The sequence below is a fragment of the Rhineura floridana genome, chromosome 7 (assembly GCF_030035675.1).
Source record: "Rhineura floridana isolate rRhiFlo1 chromosome 7, rRhiFlo1.hap2, whole genome shotgun sequence".
NCBI classification, from domain to species: domain Eukaryota; kingdom Metazoa; phylum Chordata; class Lepidosauria; order Squamata; family Rhineuridae; genus Rhineura; species Rhineura floridana.
In genome coordinates this window covers 135,045,190-135,072,846 of record NC_084486.1, presented here as the reverse complement: position 1 = coordinate 135,072,846, position 27,657 = coordinate 135,045,190, and the positions used below count along the sequence as shown (strand labels likewise).

Here is a 27,657-nt window from a genome sequence, read left to right as displayed (position 1 = left end):
ATAGTGACAACAGGTCACTTCTATCGTTCCTTGCCATGATCCCAGCTACCTGTCTTCAAACAGCTCAAACATGGAAAAGGTGCAGCTCTCTCTGTAAGCTAAGCACCCATTTCACATTAGCAGGCATGTATCCATGTGCAGTAACACATTAAGAAAATAAGCACTTGTTTGTATGAAGCAACCCTTAGCCACAGATTGCTTTTATTTTAAGAACAGAATTAGTGGCTAAGCAAATCTAAGGTAGACAGTTTGGTCAGTGCTTTTTTTATTTTATTTTATTTTATTAACAAAATGTATATGGCACTGGATTGTAAAAAAATCTCTAAGCCTTTGGTACTCGAAACATTAAAATCCAAAAGAGAAACACATCAAACAATTGCTTTGGATGACACAAAGACTAGAGCTTGACATTAGAGCAGAGTTCTGTGAGCTGTGGGCCAGATACCCCTAAGTGTCTCTGGGAGTAAATAAGCTCCACTCATACACCAGCAATGGAAGCGATTGGAGGGATAAACAGCCTGGCGGAATGGAGGGGCCAGGAATTCTTTCCTTACTGCTCTCGCTGATGCTACAACCTTGCTTCAAATCCAGTATGACAAAAATGAAGACGAAACTAGTACTAAAGTGAATCTGCGATTGCCTTTTACGTGTAGTTGCCTTTACCCATTGCTGCGTCAGACTCTTGGAAATTCATGATTCTGGAGGCAAGTTTCAGTGTAGCCTAATCGCATGGTGAGGTTGGTCTTTGCACTTTTATTCTGACCCCGCCCACCTGTCAAAACTTGGCAGGCAGAAGTGTGTGTGTGTGTGTGTGTGTGTGTGTGTGTGTGTGTGTGTGGAGACAAGAATCGGACGTGGCCAAATCCAGCTCCCCACCGCTATGCAAGAGAAAGAAATAGAGATAGGAGTAATCTGCCTGGCTTTAGACTGAAGATCTGCATAATCAATAGCCTGAGAATGTTAAAGTACATTTATAGCACATGGCTTCCCCCAAAGAATCCTGGGTATGGTAGTTTGCCAAGGGTTCTGGGAATTGTAGCTCTGAGAGGGATAAACTACAGTTCCCAGGATTCTTTGGGGGAAGCCATGTGCTTTTCAGGCATGGTACGTACACAGCCTTAGGCTTGCACTCCAGTGCACACTTCCCTGGGAGAAGGTCCCATTGAACCCAACGGAGCTACTTCTGAGTAGACAGATTGGATTGCAACCTTAGTCATCGTTTTCATGGGACTTTTAACACACCAATTTCGGATGAGCACCTTTTACGGGGGTGCACCGCGCCTGGTCGACCCCTAGGGGTCTCTGTGCGCGGCTGAGCCCAAACAGCGGCCTCAACGAAAACAATTGCAGGGACACGAGGGCTCGAAGGGGACGGACTTCCTCTCCTGGCTTTCCCCTCTGATTGGCTTGTGAAGGTTATGAAACCCTTGAATGGGGTCTGCGGGCAACCTTTGCCGCAAAAAAGTCACTCTTTTCAAAAGCCCGAGGCGAGGCGAGGCGAGGCTCCGAGCGCAGGCATCCCCATGAAGTCCGCCGCCGTGCTCTTCGCCGGGCTGCTGGCGCTGACAGCCTATTATGTCTACTTGCCTTTGCCAAGCACCGTCTCGGAGCCGTGGCGGCTCATGCTGCTGGATGCTTCTTTCAGGCTCGCTCAGCAAACGGTAAGGAGGGGTGTGCGTAAGGAGGGACCCCCCTCTTCCCCCCCCAACTGGGTGGCTCCCTTCTTTCCATCTCTCCCTTCTGGAAGCCATCTGGGGAGATGACGGCAGCCGATGTGCGGATCCGTGCGGGGCGGATTGTCTTGCCCTCCGCCGGCGATCGTCACCTCCCTCGGCTTGCGGCGACCGTTTCCGCCCCTGCGATGAGCGCTTAAAACAGAGCATATATAATCTATATCTTAAGTTATACAGGAATCCTCCGTGTAGTGTTTTTTGCTTTTTTAAATGGCTTTCAGGCGTCTTATTTCGCAGACTTCGACGCGATGCTGAGCCCACGCTCGTGTTGCCGCGAGCATCCGGAGACGCGTGGCGTGCATCTTTGTGTGTGCCCTGTGCGTAATCAAGAAACTGGCGCTTCCCTGGTTTTCATTTATTTATTTATTCCTCAGTATTTCAGCACATCCTTTTTAAAACGGGTGGCGCTCCCCTTCCTCCACACGCACACCCGCCGCCTTTTCCTGAGGACGGCTAAGACGGAGCAGCGGAGCCGTTCAGCCCTTCAAAGCGGCAGGCAGCCTTTCAGCGCTGCGAAAACCACAGTCTTGCTTGCCTCGCCGTCGGAGCGGACGCTTCAGTCCTTCTGCTTTTGTAGCCTTTTCTCTCAGCCCGGCCCCAGCCTCCCTTGTCGGATCAGCTGCAGGGCATGTGGCTCGTGGAGGCGCCGCCCTGATTCGATAATGAAAATAAGGGCTCTTCTTTCTTTAAGTTCAAGGCTGGAGAACCTGTGGCCTTCCCTAACACAGGGGTAGAACATCTGCTTTGCATGCAGAAGGTCCCTGGTTCAATCCCCCGCGTCTCCAGGTAGGGCTGGGAAGGAAAGGCCTCTGTGTGGAATCCTGGAGAGTCGCTGCCTGTTGGCGCAGAAAATACTGAGCTAGGTGGAGGGATGGTCTGAGTCGGTATAAGGCCGCTTCCTGTGTTGTTGCGCTACAACTCCCATCATCCCTGATCAATAGCCGTGATGGCTGGGGCTGATCCGACTTGGAATCCAGCAAAAGGGAGAGGTGACACAGGTTCACTATCCCTTCTGTCACCTCTCCGGGATGGGCATTATTTAGAAATGACCTAATTGGGAGGGGGGGAATTGACCTTTCTTGACTTGTATTTTGGGAAGGTGACTTTTTTAGCTGAGTATTTTTATTTCCTTATTGTATTGCTGAGTTGCTCCATAACCAGGCTTCTCTAGGTAATATGCAATTAGGCAATAAAGACATGGATAGAAAAATAAAAACCAAAGCCAGAAATGCAGAGAGCTGAAAGATCTCATAGGGGAAAACACACCAACCATTACCTAAGTTACTGTAAACAACCCAGAGAGCTTCGGTTATGGGGCTGTATATAAATGCAATAAATAAATAAATAAATAGCCTTCACCAACCAGGTGCGCCCCAGGACTCCCTGCAGTTATGGACTACAACTCCCATCAGCCCCAGCCAGCACATGGCAAAGTCAAGTACTGGAATAGTTAATATTGGTAAGCAATACTAGCAAGATATCAGATGATGTTAAAGCACTGTTGAAAACCCTGGGAAAATAAAAAGAGGTTTGGCACTAGAAAGACATTAGCATAGGCAGCAGGCAAGTCTGTGCCACACTGGGGGGGGGGCTGCCAGAAAGACATCTCTTATGGCCGCCCTCCATACTTCAGCATGAGGAAGTATACAGAGTATTCACATTGAAAGGTCTGCAGATCTTCTTTGTCATCTAGTTTCCCATTCTAAAGCATGCTTTCCTTCCAGACTTGCATGAGTAAGGTGCATTTGCACTGCCATTTATTTATTTAAGTGGTAGGCTAGGTGGCCTGCCAACACAATAATCCAGGCAAACAATAAAACTCTGTCAGATAACAACTGGGGTTTGCATCATACCTGGTCTCCTCGGAAATGGATGTCAGACTGTGGTGTTCAGGTTTAAAGTGTGTGCCCTTGGAATGCAAATTTTCATTCTGATACCTCTGTACTTTGCAAGCTCTGTTCCAGGGAATGCTGGGGTTCCTTGGGAGCCCATCAGTGAGAAGATCAGCAATGGCACAAAAACCTTTTCTGAAAAAGCTTTTTCCACCCCATCTAGGCTTCCCCCCACAACAGGAATGGAGAATGTGACCCTCCAAATGTTGAACTACAGCTCCCATCATCCTGGACCAATGGCCATGCTGGCTGGGGCTGATGGGAGTTGGAGTCCAACAACATCTGGAGGGGCACAGGTTCCCCAGCCATGGCCTACAGTGTGCCAAGAAGGACATCTGTTGTATGTAGCCAGAAAGGTCACATCCTTAGTTTGCATGCTGTGATGATAAGGCCTGACTACTCTCCCGTGTGAACTGTACTGATATTGCAATTTTTATTATTATTAGTAGTAGTAGTATTAATTTTGACTTGGGGCAGAAGTTCAGAGCCCCACCCAGCAGGAGGACCCTCAAATGCAGTAGGGTTAGCTTACCACTTCCTGAAGTATTTATTTTATTTTAACAGAATTTGCATACAGGTTAATTGTAAAAACCTATGTGGTTCACACAAAATATAAAATACAGGAGGGCCCTGCTTTTTGGCACCCCGCTTTTCGGTGTTCCATTAATACGGCACCAGCAGGGTGATCAGCTGCAGGGGGTGCTGGAGCTCCCCGCACTCCAGCTGATCGCTCCAGAGGAGGGGAAGATCAGCTGATCTTTGTTGCACTGTGTGTAGTTGTGTTGCTTAATTTCGTTTAAAAGCAGCACCACAGCAGAAGAGAGTAACAGCAGATGTTGAAATGCGAGTGTGCCAGCGTGTGCGTGCGTTTGCCTAAGAAAGCGGGCTTTTACCATGCATCAGCATCACTGAGACTGGAGACTTAGTAAAATAAGAAAAGCTACTTTATTTATAGAAATACATAGTAGATAGAAAAGGCATACCTAGTTCTAACTGACTAGCTAAGTTGGAGGCATAACGCCCAGGTGTAGGAGTTAGCCCCATGCTTGGAGAGAGAGCAGAGACAAAGGGATGTCTCCTCTCTCCCAGACAGCCAGAGGACAAAGGAATGGAAAGGGCAGAAGGAGGAGGGGCAGGTAAGCTTCCCTAAAGGTGTCACAGTCTAGCGACAGAAGGAAGTCAGTCAGAGCATCACAGGTAAAAGGTAAACAAAGCCTATCCATCTGGAGGACCCTAACTCTATCTTCCTTCTGGAGCTTAAACAAAAGAACAAAACAGGAGTTGCTCTTGCCCCACTTCCAACAATCTTATCCTCCTCGGGGAGGGAAAGATCAGCTGTAGCTCGCTACAGCCAATCTTCTCTTCTGGTGCAATCAGACTCCTGCTTGAGCTGATTGCGCCCAAGGAGGGAAGATCTGATCTTCTCCTTCTATGGTGCGATCAGCGGGTTAGGTTCCAGGCCCCCGCACTACAGCTGATCCGCTTTTCAGCAGTTTTCGCTTTCCGGCGGGGGTCTGGAACCTAACCTGCTTTATGAGTGGGGCCCTACTGTATGCATTAACATTATCAATAAAAGTCAGAAGTTAAAAGCAAGTTGGCCTAAAACAATTCAAAATGTAAAGAAAATCAGCAGCTTAAAATATACATTATAAAATAAAATCACATACTAAAATACATGTCATATCTGGGTAGGCTTGGCTAAACAAAAAAGTTTTTGGTGGGCGCTGAAAACAGTACAGTGAAGGCACCTGTTTTGGTTACAGATGCCAAGTCATTATTCGACCTATCCTTCGTGAATTAATAGCCATTAATAGACGTGCCATTTATTTATTTATTTATTTAATTTATATACCGCCCTAAGCCAAAAAGGCTCTCTGGGCGGTGTACATAAGAGATAAAACAAGCACAATATATAAATACAATAAGTATAACAAAATCAAAGATCAAAACAAACAATAACAAAGAACCAACAACGTCAAAATACAACAATAATGAAAATACTGATAAAATACACTATAAAATACAATTTAAAATACACTTTAAAATGCCTGGGAGTATAAAAAGGTTTTCACCTGGCACCGAAAGGATAGCAGCATCAGCGCCAGGCATACCTCATCCTCCATGGATTTCTCTAGTCATCGTTTTAGCTAGCATAATTATGCTGTACAGCATAATTTGCTTACTCCTCTGTGGTGAGAACTAGGGAAGGACCATAGGTCAGCAGGGGTGGGGCTGTAGCTCAGTGGTAGAGCAACTCTTGCATGTGAAAGGTCCCTGGTTCAATCCCCGGCATCTCCAGGTAGGACTGGGAGAGATCTCTGTCTGAAACCTTGGAGAACTGCTGCCAGTCCGTGTAGACAGTACTGAGCTAGATGGGGCAATGGTCTGAGTTGGTATAAGGCAGCTTCCTATGTTCCTAACTGATCCTATGCAATCAGGCATAGAAGGTGTTTTGTTGTTGCTGTCATCGCTTTTGGAAAGCCAGACTTTTGTTGGGCCAGAAACTTAGGCCTGGCCTACAAATGCTGCAAAATAGGTGGTAGACTGGAATGCTCCAATTTGGACTGCAGGTGGAGGAGTGTCACATTTTTGAATGATTAAAAGCTCCCAGGATATAGAATACCAACACAGAAGAAAGGGGGCTTAGGCTAGAACATTTCTCCATGACGTTTGTTCTTTGCTTGCACAGAGTATTTTACATGGTAGAGCATTCAGAAACTGCATCCTATACCTGCTGTTTGAAGTGGTGCAAATCTAATTCTGCTGTGTATCTCAACCAGGCCCTACGCAGGGGGTGGGGTGGGGGTGCATGTGCATGTGTGAGCAGGTGGGATACCAAGCTTCATTAGCCCAGCTTTCCCCAACTTTGTGCCCTCCAGTTGTTTTGGACTACAACTCCTATCAGCCCCAGGGAACGTAGTCAATGGTGAAGGGTGATGGGTGCTGTAGTCCAAAACAACTGGAAGGCACCAGGTTGGGAAAGGCTGTATGAGTCCATTGAGAAAAAGCATAAACTAATTCGCCAGGTTGCTAGATAAAATCATCACACGTACGCACATTTTTAGTCTCTCCACCTGCTGTATGTATGTATTTATTTATTATCTGCATTTATGTACCACTTAATTGCTGGCGTTTCTGCCATTGGAAGGGAAAAGGACAAGGCTGTTGGGCCAGTTCAATGGAACTGGTACTCCTAGCAACCAATCTGTTATGTATAAAGAGAAGCTGAACAGACACCAGTTCTTAACCATAATTTTCTAAATTTTGTTGTAACATGCCCTGGGACCTCTGGGTGAAGTTGTTGTTGTGTGCCTTCAAGTCGATTACGACTTATGGCAACCCCATGAATCAGTGACCTCCAATAGCATCTGTCGTGAACCACGCTCTTGAACATCAGCAACAAGATTCATCTTATATCTGTAGTGCTTGGGAACAACCCAGTCAGATCTGCTCTCTCTTTCTGGTTCCAATTGGATTCAGTATTCAAGTGCATATCCGACCTGTTAAATATGAAGCTCTGTTTCAGCCATATTGACTATAATGGGGAATCTTAAATCTGCTATGGCTTTAAAAAAAAACCACATAAATGGATGAACTTTGCAGGCAAAGGAACCCTCCAGAAGGATTGTTGTTGTTAAGTGCCTTCAAGTTGATTACGACTTTTGGCGATCCTATGAATCAGCAACCTCCAATAGCATGTGTTATAAACCACCCTGTTCAGATATTGTAAGTTCAGGTCTGTGGCTTCCTTTATGGACTCTTGTTTGGTCTTCCTCTTTTTCTACTCCCTTCTGTTTTTCCCAGCATTATTGTCTTTTCTAGTGAATCATGTCTTCTCATTATCCAAAGTATGATAACCTCAGTTTCATCATTTTAGCTTCTAGTGGTAGTTCAATTATTTGTTTTTTTGCAGTCCATGGTATCTGCAAAGTTCTCCTCAACACCTCATTTCAAATGAGCTGATTTTTTTCTTATCCGCTTTTTTCACTTGGCCAACTTTCACATACTTACATAGAGATCAGGAATACCATGGTCTGAATGATCTTGACTTTAGTGTTCAGTGATACATCTTTGCATTTGAGGACTTTTTCTAGTTCTGTCATAGCTGCCCTCCCCAGCCTTCTTCTGATTTCTTGACTATTGTCCCCATTTTGGTTAAGGACTGTGCCAAGGTATTGATAACCCTTGACAAGTTCAATGTCCTCATTGTCAACTTTAAAGTTACATAAATCTTCTGTTGTCATTACTTTAGTCTTCTTGACGTTCAGTCCTGCTTTTGTGCTTTCCTCTTTAACTTTCAACCGCATTAGTTTCAAATCATTACTGGTTTCTGCTAGTAGTATGGTATCATCTGCATATCTTAAATTATTGATATTTCTCCCTGCAGTTTTCACACCTCCTTCATCATGGTTCAGTCCCACTTTCCATATGATATGTTCTGCTTATAGATTAAATAAATAGGGTGATAAAATATACCCCTGTCTCACATCCTTTCCAATTGGGATCCAATGGGTTTCTCCATATTCTGTCCTTACAGTAGCCTCTTGTCCAGAGTATAGGTTGCACATCAGGACAATCAGATGCTGTGCCCCCCCCCATTTCTTTTAAAACATTCCATAGTTTTTCATGATCTACAGTCAAAGCTTTGCTATAATCTATAAAGCACAGGGTGATTTTCTTCTGAAATTCCTTGCTCCGTTCCACTATCCAACATATGTTTGTGATATGATCTCAGGTACCTCTTCCTTTTCTAGATCCAGCTTGGACATATGACATTTCTTGCTCCATATATGGTAAGAGCCTTTGTTGTAGGATCTTGAGTATTACATTACTTGCATGGGATATTAAGGCAATAGTTCAATAATTACTGCATTCCCTGGGATCCTCTTTTTTGGAATTGGGATGTACATTGAATGCTTCCAGTCTGTGGGCCATTGTTTCATTTTCCATATTTGTTGACACATTTTTGTCAAAATTTGGACAGATTCAGTCTCAGTAACTTGAAGCAACTGTATTGGTATGCCATCTGTTCCTGGTGATTCGTTTCTTCCAAATATTTTAAGGGCAGCTTTCACCTCGTATTCTGAAATTTCTGGTTCTTCATCATACAGTTCCTCTGTGAATGAATCTGTCATCCTTGCATCTCTTTTATACAGCAATGTATTGCTTCCATCTTCCTTTTATTTCATCTTGGTCGATCAGTGTGTTCCCCTGTTGATTATTCACCATCCTTACTCTTGGCTTAAATTTCCCTTTAATTTCTCTAATCTTTTGGAATAGGGCTCTTGTTCTACCTTTTTTGTTGTCCTCTATTTCTATACAATAACTGTTGTAATAGTTCTCTTTGTCCCTATGTACTAGTCGCTGTATTGTTGCATTTAGGGTTCTGACCGTGTTTCTGTCTCCTCTTGCTTTTGCTTTCCTTCTTTCTTTAACCATTTTAAGGGTTTCATCAGTCATCCGTTGTGGTCTTTCTCTTTTTAATTAGAGGTATTGTCTTTTTGCATTCTTCCCTGATAATGTCTCTGACTTCAATCTGTAGTTCTTCTGCTTCTTTATCAACTAAGTTTAAAGCCTCAAACCTGTTCCTTATTTGATCTTTATATTCTTCTGGGATGTTATTTAAATTGTATTTTGGCATTATGGTTGCTTTGTTCTTCTTTACCGTTACTCTGATTTTAGATATTACCACTTCATGATCTATACCACAGTCTGCTCCTGGTCTTGTTTTCGCAGAAAGAATGGAACTTCTCCAACTTCTGCTACCAATTATATAATCAATTTGATTCCTATATTGACCATTTGGTGATGTCCATGTGTACAATCGTCTTTTTGGTTGCTCAAACAATGTGTTTGCAAGAAACAAATTATTGGCTTCACAGAATTCAATAAGTCTTTCTCCTGGGTGAACAGCAGGTAATAAATTTATTTATTTATTATTTGATTTATATCCCGCCCTTCCTCCCAGCAGGAGCCCAGGGCGGCAATAATTTAGTATTAATATATTTAGTATTAATATTGTATAGTAATAGTAGTAATGTACAATGTTTTGTAAGATTTTGTTTTGAAATGAGCTTATGGGAAGCGACATAATGTCATGGGGGGTATTTTCAATTTAACATGGCAGAATGCAAAAAAAATCCATGCTGGCTATGGTATACAGCCACTCTTGTGGTCCACTTAATTGTTTATAGCAATACTCACACAAAATCAGTGAGTTCACAACAGGAATTACAAAGTCTCCTTAGAAATGCTGTCTGAACCATGAAGAAGACTGTAACACAGTACTTACAGAAGGTATCGGGTTAGATCCCTGGCATCCCCAGGTAGGTCTCTCCAGGTTTTTGTTGTCTGAAAACCTGGAAAGCAACTGCCGGTCCTTGTAGACAATGCAATGCCACTGAAAACCAGTTGCAGGGAATTGCAGGCAGGGAGAGTGCTCTTGCGCCTTGGGTCCTGCCTGCACGCTTCCCATAATGGGCATCTGGCTGACCGCTGGGAGAACAGAGAACTGGACTGGATGAGTCTTTGGTCTGATGCAGCAGGCCCCTTCTTACATTTAGCAAATTCCCCGGGCTTGGAATTCTTTAATTCTGGGTGTGTATCTCTTGACCCAGGCTTTGTTAAGTGAATCTTAGGATTCTAGGAAAGACGAGACAGAAAGCCTGAAAGTCTGCCCGCTCCTGTCTAAAACTCAAGCTTCTTTTTTAAAAAAATACAAACCTGTTTATACAGCTACTGTAATGTTGCCCTTCCATGTAGCACATCTTGCTAATAATTGATACTTCTGTAAAGCTTGACTCCTTTCCCTGCTGCCTCTGGACGGTGCCAGTTGGTTTTAAATTTCTTGAAATGTGGCCACTGAACTTTCACCTATTTCTGAATGTGTTTTCATCTCGCTACAGTTTGTCCCAATACATTCTCCCTAAGGGTTTGATTGAGGGCAAAAATCACCCAGCTCTGCTGAAACTGTCTAGCCTTACAAATTGCACAAAACATTTTTTTATTCTTTCAAAAGCAAGAAATATATCTTGTATCATATGATAATACTGACCTTTCATACACTAATCTGAGGGTTTGTTGTTTAAACAGCAACAGTTGTGACAATTGCAAAAGTCTACTCTTGAGGTGCTTGGGGAGGGCTAAATCTTCCAAATTTATCTTCTAGGTCAGGGGTTCCCAAACTGGTCCATGGACCACCATTGCTCCATGAACCTCATTCAGGTGGTCCATGGTGCGTCTGTGAAGAACAGTTACAATTTGAATTCTGTGGAATTCAAATTGTAATACAATAAGATACAATATAAGAAATAAAATACACAATACATATACAATTAAACAGAGCTTGGAAAAGTTACTTTTTTGAACTACAACTCCCATCAGTCCCAGCCAGCATGGCCACTGGATTGGGCTGATGGGAGTTGTAGTTCAAAAAAGTAACTTTTCCAAGCTCTGCAATTAAAGATACCTACTTTAACGCCTTACAACTGCCAAGCAGAAAAATCATTAAGTGGTCCGCAGGGGAGAAAAGTTTGGGAACCACTGAGAAAGATATTAGCAGGGGAATAGGGGTTTCCTAACAACTCTCAGCACCCTTAACAAACCACAGTTCCCAGGATTCTTTGGGGGAAACCATGACTGTTACAGTGGATGGTGGATGTCCAACCTGTCCTGGATGGGGTTGCACTCCCCCTGAAGGAGCAGCTTCATAGCTTGGGGGTTCTCCTACAACCATCTCTGTCACTTGAGGCTCAGGTAGCCTCAGTGGCACGGAGTGCCTTCTACCAACTTTGGTTGGTGGCCCAGCTACGCCCCTATCTGGACGAGGATAACCTGGCTTCAGTTGTCCATGCTCTGGTAACCTCCAAGTTAAATTACTGCAATGCGCTCTGTGTGGGGCTGCCTTTGAAGATGGTTTAGAAACTGCAGCTTGTGCAAAATGCAGCGACCAGATTGGTAACAGGGACCAGACGGTTCGAACATTTAAAACCAATTTTGGCCCGCCCACATTGGCTGCCTGTATGTTTCCAACCTTGATTCAAGGTGCTGGTTTTAACCTATAAAGCCTTACGTGGCTTGGGACCACAATACCTGATGGAACGCCTCTCCAGACACGAACCCACCTGTACACTATGCTCAACATCCAAGGGCCTCCTCTGGGTGCCTACTCCGAGGGAAGCTGGGAAGCTGGTAACAAAGGAGAGGGCCTTCTCATTGGTGGCCCCCAAATTATGGAATGATCTCCCTGACAAGGTGTGCCTGGGGCCAACACTGTTATTTTTTCAGCGCCAGGTTAAGACTTTCCTCTTCTCCCAGGCATTTTAGCATGTGTTTTTTTAATTGTTTTTAAATTTGTATATTTGTTTTTAATGTTTTTAATTGTTGTAAACAGCACAGAGAGCTTCGGTTATGGGGTGGTATACAAATGAAATAAATAAATAAATAAATAACCATAATAGTGCTTTAAATGTATGGTGCAGATGTGGCCAAGTTTTATTCTTTTCTTAATTAATAGTAGCATGCAAGGACAAGTTAGTCCTTTCCTTCCTTCCTACCTGTGTCCCCTGTCCCATCTCCTAGTGTTTGCCCTGGGCTCTTGCTGGGAGGAAGGGCGGGATATAAATCCAATAATAAATATATAAATAAATAAATAAAATCGTGGTGTGGTTCCCAATGATGGGTTGAATATCGCATCCAGATTGGCCTTCAGTTGCTAGGGAGGAGCTGCCAGGGAGGCTGTTGCCTTCATGTCCTACTTGAGGGCTTCCCAGAAGCACCTTATTGGCTACAGTGAGAAATAGGATGCTGGAGTTTGAAGGACCTTTGGTCTGATCCAACAAGCACTCCTTAGGTTCTTAAGACTCCCAATATACCTGTCACGGTGTAGACTAAATTCTGCAAAGGTTTCTTAATTGTCCATTTTCTGATCCATGTTTGGGAAGAAGGGGAGTTGAGATCTACCTGAGAGGCCTACCAGGTTGAGTGTTCCCTTTGGTAATCAGCGCCTGAACAGGTTTAGGGCATCTCTAAAATCATGAAGACGTTGGCTGCATTCAAACCTATGGCGTAGTGCAGAGATGGGCAACCTGTGGCCCTCAGCAGAATTTCATGTGGAAGATTAGGAGGTTTCACTTACATTTTCAGCTAATCACAGTTTAGTGTTGGGTCTGGACCCAAACAAGCTGTGGTTAGGCTTAACTATGATTTAGGCCTTTAAATTTTAGGGAAACAAACCTTATTCAATTAATGGGTTATGAAGTTGGCTTGTTTTCAATAAACTGCGATTAAGATTAACCACAGTTTAGTGTTTAGATCAGGGCTGGCACAAGAGTGCAGCAGGCCCTCAGCACCTCCCCCATGCAGCTGGCTGGATTTATTTAAGCTGGCACTGGCTGCATGGGGAGGTGTTGCCTAAGAGGGTGGACCACGATCCAGCCAGTGTCAGGGCATGATTTGTGACCGCACCCCAATGCTGACGTGGATTGTTGAGCAGGAGCTGCACCCTCCTAGCCTCAGCCACAGGGGCCCTCAGCCAGTGCCTGACCTGGCTGCCTGCTGGCACCAGGTTCAGATGTTACACTAACCTGTGCTTAATTGAAAGTGGAAGTGAAGGCTTCCAAGGAGGAGAGAGTGCAGAAGCCCGAGGTTTGTTCATGTATTGCTCAATCATAGTTTAATATTATGTTAGAACCCAGCCATTACTTTATGTGGACAACATGGACATTGGACAAAAAAAGGTTTCTTCACACGCAAATGCGCGTGCACAGAAGTTGCTAGCACAGACTAATGGTCCTAGTTTAATGTTGCACCCTGATACCATGCACTTTTATTTAGAAAGTGGTCCCACAGTTTTCACTGGGGCTTCCTCCCGATAACCTATGAACAGTCTTAGTTGTTGCCTTTTTATATGATTCACATAAATCCCTTTCCAGCCTGTCACATGGGGATTCTGCCAATTCTTTGTCATTAACGTTCTTGCTACGAGCAGCAGGAAGATCGCAAAGCTTTTATGGTGGTGTCCCAAATTGGCACTGGGGCTTAGCACAGTATTCAGACAATTGCTCTGCCATATCTCTTTTGTGATGAGTTAGCCAAGGTCACCATAGAAGAGCCTCCAAACATTTGTGTGACTTGGCCCTATGTTAGAAGAGTTGTATTTTGTTGCTCAGATCTACAGCCATCATGCATTGCTTTTTGTAAAGAACATACCACAATTATTCAGACCTTTGGTTTTTAATGGAACTAGGAATTATAATATGACCTTTAAGTTGTTTTCCAATTGATTGGCCACTGACCCTCTGATGCATTACAAAATCTCTGCTAAAGGTTCTCTTCTCTGCCCTATTTCTCCTCTCACTCTCTTTTGGGGGGAGGGGAACCCGTTCAGGCACTGTGCCCTGTTTTCACTCTCAGACCTTGTATTCCATACATTCTATCATTGTACCACAGTCTCTCTCTCCCAGCCTCTAAATTTCAAGGCCGGCAAGAATAGGGTTGTCATCCTTTCAATTAGTGTCCGTAGCTGCTCTTTTGAACTGCAGAAATCGTAGGAACATAAGAAGGAACATAATACCAACCCACATCACTGGTCCATCTAGCCCAGTAATTTTGTCTACGCTGGCTGGCAATTTTAAACTAGATGTGTGTTAATTGTGGAGAGCTTTTAACATCTGGGCTGCATTTAGCTAAGTTCTACTCGGACCAGACCCACTGAAATTAATGAACCTGAGATAGTCCTGCCCATTAACTTCAGTGGGTCTACTCTGGGCAGGAGTAGCACTAAATACCACCCTCTGCTTCTTGTTTCTTGACATTTGTAGGTTGCTTAGAATTTCTATCAAGTGTGTGTGTGGTTTGCACATCACCATGACGCATGATCTACAAGCAAACTATGCCTTACTGTGAAAGGGCAGGGATAATAATGCATGCTGCTCAAATCAGGTCTGCCCCTCTTTTCCTTTTGCCAAGCCAAATCATCCGAACATAAGACGCCGCATTATTCAGAGTCAGACCACTGGTTCCTCTGGGTCAGTATTGCCTACATTGACTGATAGCAACACTCCAGGACTCCAGACAGGAGTCTCTCTCAGCCCTACCTGGAGATTCTGAGGATTGAGCCTGGGACCTTTTGCATGTAAAGCATGTGCTCTACACTGAGCTATGGCCTTTCCCTGCAGCGCTGGCTCAGCTTCACAAGCCAACCAGCACTTGTAGCTTGTCTGTTTCTTGGCTACCAGCTGCCATCAGAGGGAGAAGAAGAGCATTCAGGCACTGGAAACATCTCCAGGAGAGAGTCCCTATGATGTTTATGACACTAATTCATCCTGTTGTGTATCTGAAACTAATTATTTGTTGTAAGCCGCTTGGGGGGGCGTGCTTTCAACTAGCCTCTGTAGCTGCATTTTTAAGAGTGGCTTGAGTTGCAGAAATCATAGGAGCATAAGAAAGCTGCCTTATACAGAATCAAACAGCTTGCAAGTACTTGGAATAAATGCACGCCCGATCTCGTCTGATCTCGGAAGCTAAGCAGGGTCAGGCCTGGTTAGTACTTGGATGGGAGACCGCCTGGGAATACCAGGTGCTGTAGGCTTAGAGCAGCCTTTCCCAACCAGTGTGCCTCCAGATGTTGTTGGACCACAATTCCCATCTTTCCTGACCATTGGCAATGCTGGCTGAGGCTGATGGGAGTTGTGGTCCGACAACATCTGGAGGCACACTGGTTGGGAAAGGGTGGCTTAGAGGAAGGCAATGGTAAACCACCTCTGAATACCTCTTACCATGAAAACCCTATGAATATATCCAAAAAAGCCACCCTGGGCTCTTGTTGCTAGCTTAATAGGGTCGCCATAAGTCTTAATCGACTTGAAGGCATATAACAACAACAGTCAGCCTCAGCCAGCATGACCAATGGTCAGGGATGATAGGAGTTGCAACCCAACAAGACCTGGCAGGCACCACATTGGCTATCCTTGCAGCTTATGCATTCCCTGGCTGTCCCTGGCCAGTTTGTAGCAATCAGTAGACCCAGGTTGCTTGGTTTGGGCCATGGATTTGCCAGCCCTGCTTTAGAGCAGGGATGGGGAACCTTTCGCCCTCTGGATGTTGTTGGACCCCAACTTCATCATTCCCAGCCAGCATGGCAGTGGTGAGGGATGCTGGGAGCTGTAGTCCAACAATATCTGAAAGGCTGCCTACTCCTGTTTTAGTTATATTTTTGTAACCTGATCTGTTGCTGCAGCAGGAAAAATTAATCATGCAATCCTATACGGTCTACTCAAAAGTAAGTCTCCAAGGGACTTACTCCCAGGTAAGTGAGTATCGCAGTATTGGGGAGCCTTTGGCCCTTCAAATGTTGCTGAACTACAGTCTCTGTATAGGTGTAGCCATCATCTCTGGCCATTGGCCATGCTTGCTGGGGCTGATGGGAGTTGTAGTTTGGCAACATCCAGAAGGCCAAAAGTTCCCCACGCCTGTGACACCTGGGTGCTTAAGAATGATAGAGGAAGTAAACACGCATACAAACCAGACAGGTTCAGTTTTGCTTTTAAACTTTGGCAGTCCTATTACTTTAGAACAAACAGAAAGGCACAAAAAGCAATGTGTGTTCTTGAGCTTACGTGGTTTCTTTTTTTCTCTCACATCCTTTTTGCAATCTTGTTTTCTGCTGCTGTTTTTCTCCTAGTGCAACCTGGCTCATTACCTGGGACTTGGCCATCACCTGAGAATCTTGAACCTCATGATTGGCTCATTTGACAAGCTGAGTCCCCAGTCCTCAGAAAGCGTGAAGATAACAGATACTCAGTTTGATGGGGTGGAGGTCCGAGTGTTTGAACCTTTGGTGCAAGGGGAAGCAAAGCTAAGGCGCAGCGTGGTCTACATCCATGGAGGAGGATGGGCCTTGGCAAGTGCAAGTATGTAGCCTGGATTGCTGTTATGTGTTCTCTTCTTTTTACTGTGTTCTTTCCCCGTTTCTGTCTTGTGGTCTCTAGATAACTCACAGATGTTTTCCTGGCTCCATCTGCGTGCACTTTTCCATCACTCTTATACCGCTTTGTTGTTGTTATGTGCCTCCAAGTCGATTGCGACTTATGGCGACCCTATGAATCAACGACCTCCAAGAGCATCTGTCATGAAAATTCCCCCACAGAGAATCCTAGGAAGTGTCATTTCTGAAGGGTGCTGAGAGTTGTTAGGACACCTCTGTACATCTCCCAGAGCTGTAATTCCCAGAGTTCTTTGGGAAGAAGGATCACCTGTCAAACCACTCTGAGAACTGTGGCTCTGTGAGGCAAACGGAGGTCTCGTAACAATTCTCAGCACCCTTAACAAACAGTTCCTGCGGTTTCCAGAATTCCTTGGGGGACTGTGAAAGTGGTGTAATTCTGCTTTCAATGTATGGTGTGCATGTGGCCGAAAGAGGTATCTATGCCTGCTCCCTGGAGAGAAGTAATGGTGGTTAGTATATGCAAAGACTTCTGAGTGTCTTCGGGATTGCAAATACAAAGCAGTCTCATGGCATGTCAGACTATTGGTCCATCTAGCTCAGTACTGTCTACACTGACTGGCAGCAGCTCTCTAGGGTTTCAAGCAGGGGTCTCTCCCAGCCCTGCCTAGATATGAACCTGGGATCTTCTGCATCTAAAGCAGATGTTCTAACACTGAGAGCTACAGCCCTTCCCCAATGAATTGGTAACCACATTACACAGGAAGCAGCCTTATACCAAACCAGATCATTGATCCATCTAGCTTAGTGTTATCTATGCTGAGTGGCACTGGCACTCCAGCCCTACCTTGAGATGCTGGGGATTGAACCTAGGTCCTTGTGCATGCAAAGCCGATGCCTTTCCCCTGAGCCTACAGCTCTTTTCCAGATACATGTCTAGAAAAATGGTGTGTGAATGATGGTGGATCTGTTGGCAGCAATTTTCATGATTGCGGTGGCTGAAAGAAGTGTCACTGACATTAAAAATTGCTTATTAGGTCCTATTTGTGATATGCTAGTTCACATGTTCACAGCTTAAAAGAAAAGGCCCTCCTAGCTTTCCTTTGCAACTGTGACCTTGCATTACACAAAAGACTGAAAAACATTTTACCATCGAAAAAATGTAAGCATGCCGATGACTTAACCTGTCAGGATGCCTATCAAAGACTGTCATTTGCTTCATTACGCCAGGTAGTCGCTATCTCAAAATGACAGATGAGTATCTCAAGGGTATAGGCACATCTCTGTATAAGTATAGCCATCATCTCTCACCACTGGTCATGCTGGCTAGGGCTAATAGGACTTGGAAGCCCAGCAATAGACAGAGGGCCTCAGGTCCCGACTACTGATTTAAAGGATTAAAACCTAGATGTGTGCAATTGCCCTGTATTGTGAAATCATAAATCCAATCTATTTTCTTGCGTTTTCCATATTTGGAATGTTTTTCATGAAAAACTGGCTGGGGAGGGATCTCTTTTGAGACTTTATACAGTTCATCTAATTACATCATGTGTCCTTATTGTTGATTTCTCCCCCAATTCATTTAATGTTTTATACTATGCATTGATAATATTTTTAATTTGTAGACTGCTCTGTGACCATTTGTTAAAAGGTGATATAGAAATCCCAAAATGGATAAGTAAATAATTGGTCCTCTCTCTTATTCCAGGAGGAGGTTACTATAATAATCTTTGCTTGATTATGGCTGAATCTTTGGATGCTGTAGTTCTTTCAATCGAGTGAGTAGATCATGATCCAATCATAAAATGAACTAGCAATCTAATGTAATTTTAAATGTTTGAAAAGCTCCGTAGTTGGGAAGAGCACATAAGTTACTATACTACACATACATATGAAAGATTTAGGCAGAAGCGGCTCACTGGGTGGGGTGGAGCTACTATGTTAGATTCCTGCCAGAGGAGTGGTTTAACAACCAATCCCTCTTCCCAGGGAACTCTGGGAATTGTAGCTCTGTGAGGGAAATAGGGGTCTCCCAACAATTTTCAGCACCCTAAACAGACTACCATTCCCAGGATTCTGTGGGGCAGGGAACATGACTGTGTAAAGTGATATGATACTGCCTTAAATGGAAAGTGCAGATGGGGCTCAGATGAAATTGTCATGCAAGCATTATAGCAAAGGAAATATGGAGGCTGAATTTTGCAGCCCCATGATAATAGTAACTAGAACAGTGCATATGTTCTTGTGTACAATTTACTTTTTTTAATGCCCCTTATTTTATTTTCTTCCTCCTCCACCCCCTAAAAAATTTTTAGTAACTGATTATGCAAAAAAAAGTTCTGATAATAGGGTCTTCTTCTCCCCCCCCCTTTCTTCTATGATAGCATTATTCCCACTGGAATCCAGTAGCAAAATAGCAACTTAACTATAATGATGGATGATCATCTCCTTGAAGAAACCCCACAAGGAGAAGTAGTTGCCAGATTTGGTCCCTCAAGGATCTCATGCTTAATTAGTTCATTCATTAACCTTGTATATTTGTTGTTTTCAGGACAATATTTTTAACTAGATATTAACATATCTAGATTTTTTTAATCAGATTTTTAATTGTTTATTGTTTGTTTTATTTTTTAACAAGATTCATAGACCACTTGATCAGAAGTAAATAAACCTCTAAGCTGTTTACATAAAATACTGTAACCTATTAAGAAAATACCAATTTATTTCCCAGACTCTCGTTCATTTCAGTTTCATCTTGCTCAAGGCAGCCAATGCCCTCTAGTGGCTTTATGTGTGAATGACAAATGAAAGTGTAAGACTTCTGACGTTGTGAGAGGCTACCTTCAGCAAAATCTCCACCTAAAAGCCATGCACAGCCCTGTTTAGTTGTTTGCCCTCACTGCTCCAGTCATGTTGGCTTCTGTCATGCTGCAGGGGATGCCCTCGGGGACTAGAGTTTCAACAAGCCAAGGTCAAGCACAGCAAATCAGTCTAGGTCCAAAACGTGACCCAGAAGCAAGGTAAAGAAACAGTCCATGGTCAAGATCACAGGAAGTTCAGCAAGGAGGGACACCCAGAAGCTGGAACTAGGAGCCAAAGATCCAGGGCTGGTGCCAGAGGGCGGCCAAGTCAGGCCCTGGCCAAGGGCCCCTCCTTAAGGTGGGAGGCTATAGCTCCCGTTCTGCAATCCGCAGCAGTGGCATCTCCCAACTCTGCTGTGGATTGTGGAAAGGGAGCTCCCAGGCACATACCCCAATACAGACTGTGTGTGGTCTTCAATAAGCATGCATGCATGCCACCCCTCCACCTACCTCTCCCATAGCTGTGAATGCCATGGACACTGTGCGCACATGGGCTGCCATCAACCAAGATGGCAGTGGGGGTTCCCTTAAGGGACTGAGGACCCCACTGCCATCTTGGTTGATGGCAGGCAGCGCACATGTTATTCACATGAGAGTACACAATGCGAGAGGTAGGTGGGACACGCGAGCAGGGCGAGCCTGGGGCAGGCTGGTGCCCAAGGGCCCAATCATGCCTGGTGCCAGCCCTGCAGAGACCTGTGTTGTTTCTAGCAACTGGAAGGCACATATTGTGCCATTGTTCATTGGTCTGGACCCAAATCTTTTGGCGTTGGCGCTGTTGAGGACTGTGGGGCAGCTCCAGCTCCTCCTCTAACAGTTCCGTGGATTCTTCATCAGGTATCAACTCAGAGGACCCTTCAGGAGGCCTCTGCGCATTGGATTCAGTGGTCCCTGCCTGCTTCTCAAGATCCCCTCGGTGATTTAGAACCCTGCATAATCATCTTTCCTCATGCAAACTGGGAGTAGTCTGTAGAACGAGGGGTGGCCCTCCATGTGCTGCTAGACTACATCTCCCATCGTCAATGACCATGCTGGGTGAGGCTGATGGGAATTGGATTCCCAATGACATCAGGTTCCTCCCAGAAGATGCCCATCATTCCCCTCTGGCTGCTGGACATTGGTAGGGAACCAGTGATGATACCGGGGTTGTTTATGCTTTTAAAGAACCATGAAAACCATGGGGCAGTGGAGGTCTAGGAGGGAAATCTCCAAGTTGAGCCATAACAACTAAAGTGGTAGGCTTTACAACAATCCTAGGCACAAATATTCCAGAAGTAAGCCTCCCTGCATTTAATGAGGCTTACTCCATCACAAAGAATAATGGATAGAGTTGCAGCCTTGGTCCAAGTGTTATAGATCAAGCTTAAGCCTTCTGTTTAGGGACATAGGGAGCTGCCTTATACAGAGTCAGACCGTCGGTCCTTCTGGCTCAGTATTGCCTGCACTGACTGGCAGCAGCTCTCCAGGGTTTCAGGCAGGGGACATTCCCAACCCTACCTGGAGATGCTGGGGCTTGAACCTGAAGCCTTCTGCATGCAAGGCAGATGCTTTACCACTGGGCTACGGCCCTTCCCCATTAGCTTCTCTGATGAAAATTGCTTGCTTATTGCAGGTACAGGCTGGTGCCAGACTTCCACTTCCCTGTGCAGTTCAGCGATGTTCTACGGGCTACAAAGCACTTTATGCTCCCTGAAGTCCTAGCTCAATATTCCGTCGATGCTAGCAGAGTTGCCATTTCCGGTGACAGTGCCGGAGGAAACTTAGCTGCCGCTGTCTGCCAAGAGGTAAGTACGTTCCTAAAGTATGGAGAAGTTGCTGGGACCATAACTCGCGGGTAGAGCACATGCTTTGCATGCAGAAAGTCCCAGGTTCAATCTCTGATATGGCCGGTTGAAAGCATCAAGCAGCCGGCGATGAGACAAATTTCTGCCTGAAACCCCAGAGAGCTATTGTCAGTCACTGTAGACCTGGAATAGCCAACATGGTACCCTCCAGATGTTGTGGGACTACAACTCCCATCAGCCCTTACCATTGGTCCTTCTAGCAAGGGCTGATGGGAGCTGGAGGCCAAGAACATCTGGAGGCACCACACTGGATCTGCAGTGCACAAGAAAATCTCCCATCGCTTCCTCCTTTCTTTTTTCCATTGCAATCGCCAATTGTTTCCCCATCTCTGTCAGGAAGGCATTATATGGGAATGTGGGATATCATACCAGCTTTGGGTTTGGGCTAGTGCCAGCATTTTAGTAATTGAATCAAATTGTAAGCCACCTTCTGGGCCAATCATTAATGGAAAGCTGGAGCATAAATGTGTTAAAAAATAAAGTGCTCAGAATTAAAACATTGCCTCCTGAATGAAGGAGCTGCTTAGCCTCTGCTGTGATTTCTTCTGACACAAGCAGTCAAAGCTGCAGCACTTCCAGCTTCACCCACTGTGGACCAGTAAATGGAGTTTCTCATACACCATTGCTCCTCTCTGCCACCAAGCTTGGATGTTAGGCTTATGCCCAAGCACGAGATCAGGAATGGAGAACCTTTTGCCTCCAAGATGTTGGACTACAGCTTCCATCATCTCTGATCATTGGCCCTACTGGCTGGGGCTGATGGGAGACAGGAGTCCAACAAGTGGGGGACCCGACTGCTCCCGCCCCTGCACTCAATGCTCCATCCAATCATTGCATGGGTGGGATGATGTAACACATATGGTGCAAGCGTCTGAGTTCTCCAGGACTCTTCATCAGACAAGAGGTTGGGGAGCGGTTGGATGAGGAAAAATAATAAATAGCTACTAAACCAACACATTAAGTAGGTTTCTAAATGTCACTTTAGCAAGATGCCAACCTCTCCACACAGGGGCCTTGATAATTGAAATAAGAAAAAGACCTTTTAGCTGCAATCCTGTGAATACGTTATCTTGGCTAGAGCTTCAGGATAAACATACATAAGTTTGGTTTGCATAACTGTGAAGTGCTTTAGACTTTCCATATAATTTACAAGAGGCAATTAAGTCTACTTGTGCTCACTGACACAACCACTCTTTTATGAGAGGGATACCAGGGTTTGTCCATTGCAGCAAAAACACGAAAGAATCTTAAAAGTGAAACATTTTTATTATGGCATAAGCTTTATGAAGCACAGCGCACTTCATCAGGTGCATGGAGTGTGATCCTCCATTGCCGTGTGTACATATATACTCACTGGTGTAAAGGGGGAGGATGTAAACGTTGGAGATAGGGATGTCAGAGAATCTTGATCCAGGCTGGATTTTGCTGTGAACCACCCCTCATTTGTCTCACTGAACCTCCGCTGCGCTGGTTAAAAATGGTGCAGCAATCAACTACACATCACTTCCTGCACAAAGGGGCACTGTAGATACGACAAAATGGCTGCCCCTTTGAAGCTCTCCAAGCACATTTAGAGTATGAAATAGGAAAGAAAATAAGAAAAAAGGGGGCAAGCCCTCAATTCACCTTGCAAATCCTCCTCATGTGGCTGTTTTGACGTGCACATTTTATTTAGGATTTCCCCAGAATTATCCTTAAAAAAAAAAAAAGAACAGGAATAGGGTGGGAAGTACTGTAAGATATCTACATGCAGAACCAGAATGGGACAGACTGGGGCTGAATCATTCATCCCTAACTGGAGGTATATGGCAATGGAATGCAAAAAGTACAGTCTGGGACGATTCAGTTAGAGAATTGTTATAAGAGTGAAATTTACTTTGAGGGTGATAGAGAAAATGAAACAAACTATGCCTGGTTTCCCTTTGTGTTACAAATTAGCTAGCTGGTACTCCATACACCAGGGGTTCCCAAACTCTGGTCTACAGACCACCAGTAGTCCACGAGCTTCATTCACATGGTCCATGGCATGTCGTTGGATTCATGGTTGAAGACAGAATTTGGCGCATCCACATTAAAAGTTCATATTGATTTTTGTTCGATGTATTTTTACTGCTTCTTTTATTTCTAATATTGTATTTTATTGTTTTCTATGGAATTCAAATTGTAATACAATATATAAGAAATAAAAATAAGGTTTGCAAAGACCATCAGCAATTTTCAGGTGGTCTGTGGGGGGGAGGTTGGGAACCATGGGTACACAACATCTAAATCCTGTCTCATTAATCTGCCTTTCTTCCACAGATGAGTCAAGAGGAGAATGCTACCACCAGATTTAAACTTCAGGCTCTAATTTATCCAGTCCTTCAGCCGTTTGATTTTAATACCCCCTCATACCAGCAGAACGAAGTCACTCCTGTCCTTCCCCGTTTGGTCATGGTGAAGTTCTGGATCTACTACTTCAGTGGAAATTACGACTTTGTCCATGCCATGGTGGTCAACAATCACACCTCCCTCGATGTGAGCCAGGCCAATCCCTTCAGAGAACGGCTGGACTGGACTTTCCTTCTTCCTTCGAGGTTCAGAAAGAACTACAAACCTCTCTCACACACAACAGGAAATGTGGAAATAATCCGGGATATGCCCATGTTGCTAGATGTTCGTGCCGCTCCATTGCTCGCTGAGAAAGAGGTTTTCCACCTCCAGCCAAAGACTTATATCTTGACTTGTGAGATAGATATTCTGAGAGATGATGGGCTAATGTATGCCAAACGGCTAGAGAAAGCTGGAGTGGAGGTGACTGTTGATCACTTTGAGGACTGTTTCCATGGCTGCATGATCTTCACCATTTGGCCGGCCAATTTTTCTGCAGGATTTCAGACCAGGGACAGCTATATCAAGTGGCTCAGTGAAAACTTATGAAGGAAAGAGTCCCCTCTAAAGACAAGAGCTATGTACTCCTTATGCGGTCTTGTGCCATCTGTTTTGAAGACCTCATTGGAGAGCTTCTGTTACAGTATAGTGTGTGCCACCTATGACTTGCTTGGACTGTGTTTTTGTGGAGAAAGTCTTCATGTAGTCCTGAACCCTGACCCTAAATGTGCTGCAAGGAAGTAGGTCCTGCTCTGCATGTGCAACAGAATGAGGTGGAAGACCAGGTTGTACCATTTCAGACTGTCCCAGTGTTCTCCCTGCTGTGCTAGTTTCCTATTTACAAGGGGGGGTATTCCTCCAAATATAAGGAAGAGCTCATAAATATGGCTTTTCTCATCTGTAGTCTGAAATGGTACAGTCCAGTGGTTCCCAAACTTTTTCACCCTGCTTGATGTCCCACACTTGAAAATTGCTGAAGGTCTTGGCAGACTACTTACTGATTTTTCTGCCTGTTGTAGCAATTGCAATGTGCAGTGCTGGATGCTATATGATTTTTAATTGCATTTTAATTGCAATTGTTTTATTCTTCTATATTGTATTACAGTTTGCATTCCATAGAAGACAATAAAATACAATATAAGAAATTAAAGAAGCAATAAAAATACAATTAAAAGTCAATATGAATACTTAACGCAATGAATGTCCTCTCTCCGACCTTCAACCACAAGTCCATCAACACGCCACAGACCGCCTGACTGGAGCTAGTGGATCACTGGTGGCCCACAGATCACAGTTTGGGAGCCCCTGGTATAGTCCATTGTACCATCTCTTTCTGCGACGTGTAAAGGGTGGCATCCAACTAAAGAGTTCCACTTGTGCAGACACTTTTGGCTCTGCAATAGAACGTCCCCTGCACACACACACCAATTCTGCTTCGGAGGGTTGCGAGAAATCCCAGAACATGTTTGGGGGCACACACGGAAAGGTGAGGGAGTGGAAGTTCCATTGGAGAGCCAAAAGTCCTATGCTAGCAGAATTGTTTAGATGGATCCCTCTCATAGAGTTCTGTTCAAATTCCTGGTCCTTAATGGCTGATTATGTGCATTTAGATGTTTTGACAGCTAATACATGCGACTTCAGCTACTGACTGTTGCCATTTGTACAATCTTGCAGTCATGGATCCTGAATGTTTAAGGTTGACCAGATAAGAATGTGGCCTGCTGCTACTCTTCTGCACCATTGACAGTATCAAACAGCATATCCACCAGAACTTTATAACTTCTGAAAGCCCACCAATCATTCATTGTTGCCTGCCTGCTTTTGCATTTTTGGAGGTTCAGCAAACCTCCAAAGGTCTACGTTTGGCTTGATGAGTTGCAAGTATTTCAGGCCCGGTATAAATGGAAAACAAGTAGCAGAGTCCCATGGCTGCAATCTTCTTGTACAAAACACTGTAGTGTTTGATGTCTGGCTTTATGGTATTTGGGTATGATTCTTGGGAGGGGCTAGAGGACATGCTTTGCATGCAAAGGATGCCAGATTGAACCCTTGGCATCTCCAGATAGGTCTAAAAACAACTCCTGTCTGAAAGCCTTGAGAGCCACAGCTAGTCAGTATAGACCTGGGGTTGTCAACATTTTTGGGTTAACGGCCGTATTTGGAATTCTCTGAGAGTGCTCCAGTCACAAAATGGTTACCATGGGAAAATGGCTTAACACAAAATGGCTGTCATGGGGGCATGATGTAAGACAAAATGGCTGCCACATCTAAAATAACGGGGGGAAAGGCAGGAATGCAAACTCATGTGAGCGTACTTGACCCCCATCAAAGAGAAAAAAGTAGACCTACATCAGCCCCTGCCATGTTCACTCACAGAGAGCAACTCTTTACACCGCTCCTCTGTTAAAAACAGATGGGAGAGATGGTGTCCAATCCTGGGATCCAATGAAAAGTGAGGATGTTTCAAGGGGCATGTCCAATGTAGGAGAAGCCAAACCAGTGCCAGCATGCTCTGTGGACTTTTTGAGAGGGTATTTACTGACCTTTTGCAGGTACCCAAGGAGGCATGGCTGGGCACACTGGTGCCTGCAGGTACCGTGGTGGCAACCCCTGGTGTAAACAATACTGGCATAGATAGATCAGTGGTCTGACTTGGTAAAGGCAGCATCCTGTGATGGTAGTCTTTCAGCCACTTTTTGTCTAAACATCAATACCAGAGTCTTCCTGGTCGCGCCACGGAGCCTTCCCCAGTTAGCTGTAGGTTGCTGTGTATGCTTGCCTCCATTCAGATCATGGGGATGTCAGTCAACAAATGTATCTAGCTCTTCTTCTGTACCATGTCCGTAATCCTTTGTGCTGATATCTAAAACGTTCTGCTACTGCGACAGGGTGAGCTCTTCATTTGTCCAGTTTGCAAGATGAGCAGGCACAGCCCTTAAGTCCCTCGCTTCTGACAAGAGATGCTTGCACACATAGAGGTATATATATATTGGGACAGATGTACACACAGTCTGCTGCACAACCACAGTGGAAATGGGATTGGTAACTCATACGTTCCTTCTACACCCTAGCTTGCCAATGATTCCATTTGGTCCTCTGACTGACTGTGCAAAACTATCCATGTTTTCTTGGAAGTAAATCTGAGAACAGTAGCGCTGACAAGGGCTCTACAGGATCAGGGCTGCTGTGTCCAATAGCCAATTTCCCATTGTAGCCAATCAGATGCTTCTTGAGAAGCCCAGAAGCCTTCTCCCGCTATTGTTCCCCAGCAACAGGAGTTCAGAGATGCGCAGCCTCTGATCCTGGAGGTAGCATATTCACCATCATGACTTATATTATTTATTTATTTAAAATATTTATACCCCGCCCTTTTTCCAAAGAACCCAGGGCGGGTTACAAAAATAATCATGAAGAGTTAAAATAGTAAATATACAGAATTAAAATAGTTAAAATGAATTAAATCAAATACAAGGTAAGAGTTAATTACCAATTCAATTAAAAGCCCATCTGAATAGGTTCGTCTTCACCTTAGCACGGAAAGAAAGAAGTGAGGAAGCTAATCGTACTTCACTGGGGAGGGAATTCCACAATCTGGGGGCAGCCAGCGAAAAAGCCATATTTTGTGTCTTTACAAGAGAAACTTGTGAAAAAGAAGGAGTAGAAAGTAAGGCCTCACCGGATGATCTCAGAGTCCGGGCAGGATCATAGGGGGAGTACGATCTAACAGATAACCTGGACCTAAGCCGTATAAGGCTTTATAGGTTAAAACCAGCACTTTGAATTGTGCCCGGAAACATATTGGCAGCCAGTGGAGCTGGTACAACAAAGGGGTTGTGTGTTCCCTGAGCCCAGCTCCAGTTAACATTCTGGCTGCAGCTCTTTGTACCAATTTAAGTTTCCGAGCAGTCTTCAAAGGCAGCCCTACGTAGAGCGCGTTACAGTAGTCTAATCGGGATGCAACTAAGGCGTGTGTCACCGTAGTCAAGTCAGACAGGTCAAGGAACGGGCGCAGTT

The 27,657-nt window shown here is 44.6% G+C and overlaps 1 protein-coding gene across 2 annotated transcripts; it reads left to right on the top strand.

Moving 5' to 3' along the window:
• The first annotated feature begins 1,356 nt into the window (after positions 1-1,356).
• On the top strand, positions 1,357-25,289 carry NCEH1 (neutral cholesterol ester hydrolase 1). Of its 2 annotated transcripts, none has more exons than XM_061637324.1 (5): positions 1,357-1,661; positions 16,308-16,536; positions 18,277-18,346; positions 21,042-21,213; positions 23,575-25,289. In XM_061637324.1, exons 1-5 carry the CDS (start codon positions 1,419-1,421, stop codon positions 24,190-24,192), a joined length of 1,332 nt encoding a protein of 443 aa, XP_061493308.1. In that variant the 5' UTR covers positions 1,357-1,418; the 3' UTR covers positions 24,193-25,289. The 2 variants fall into 2 exon arrangements, with proteins under 2 accessions (XP_061493308.1, XP_061493310.1); XM_061637326.1 differs by lacking the exon at positions 1,357-1,661 and adding an exon at positions 9,521-9,541.
• The last annotated feature ends 2,368 nt before the right edge of the window (positions 25,290-27,657 follow it).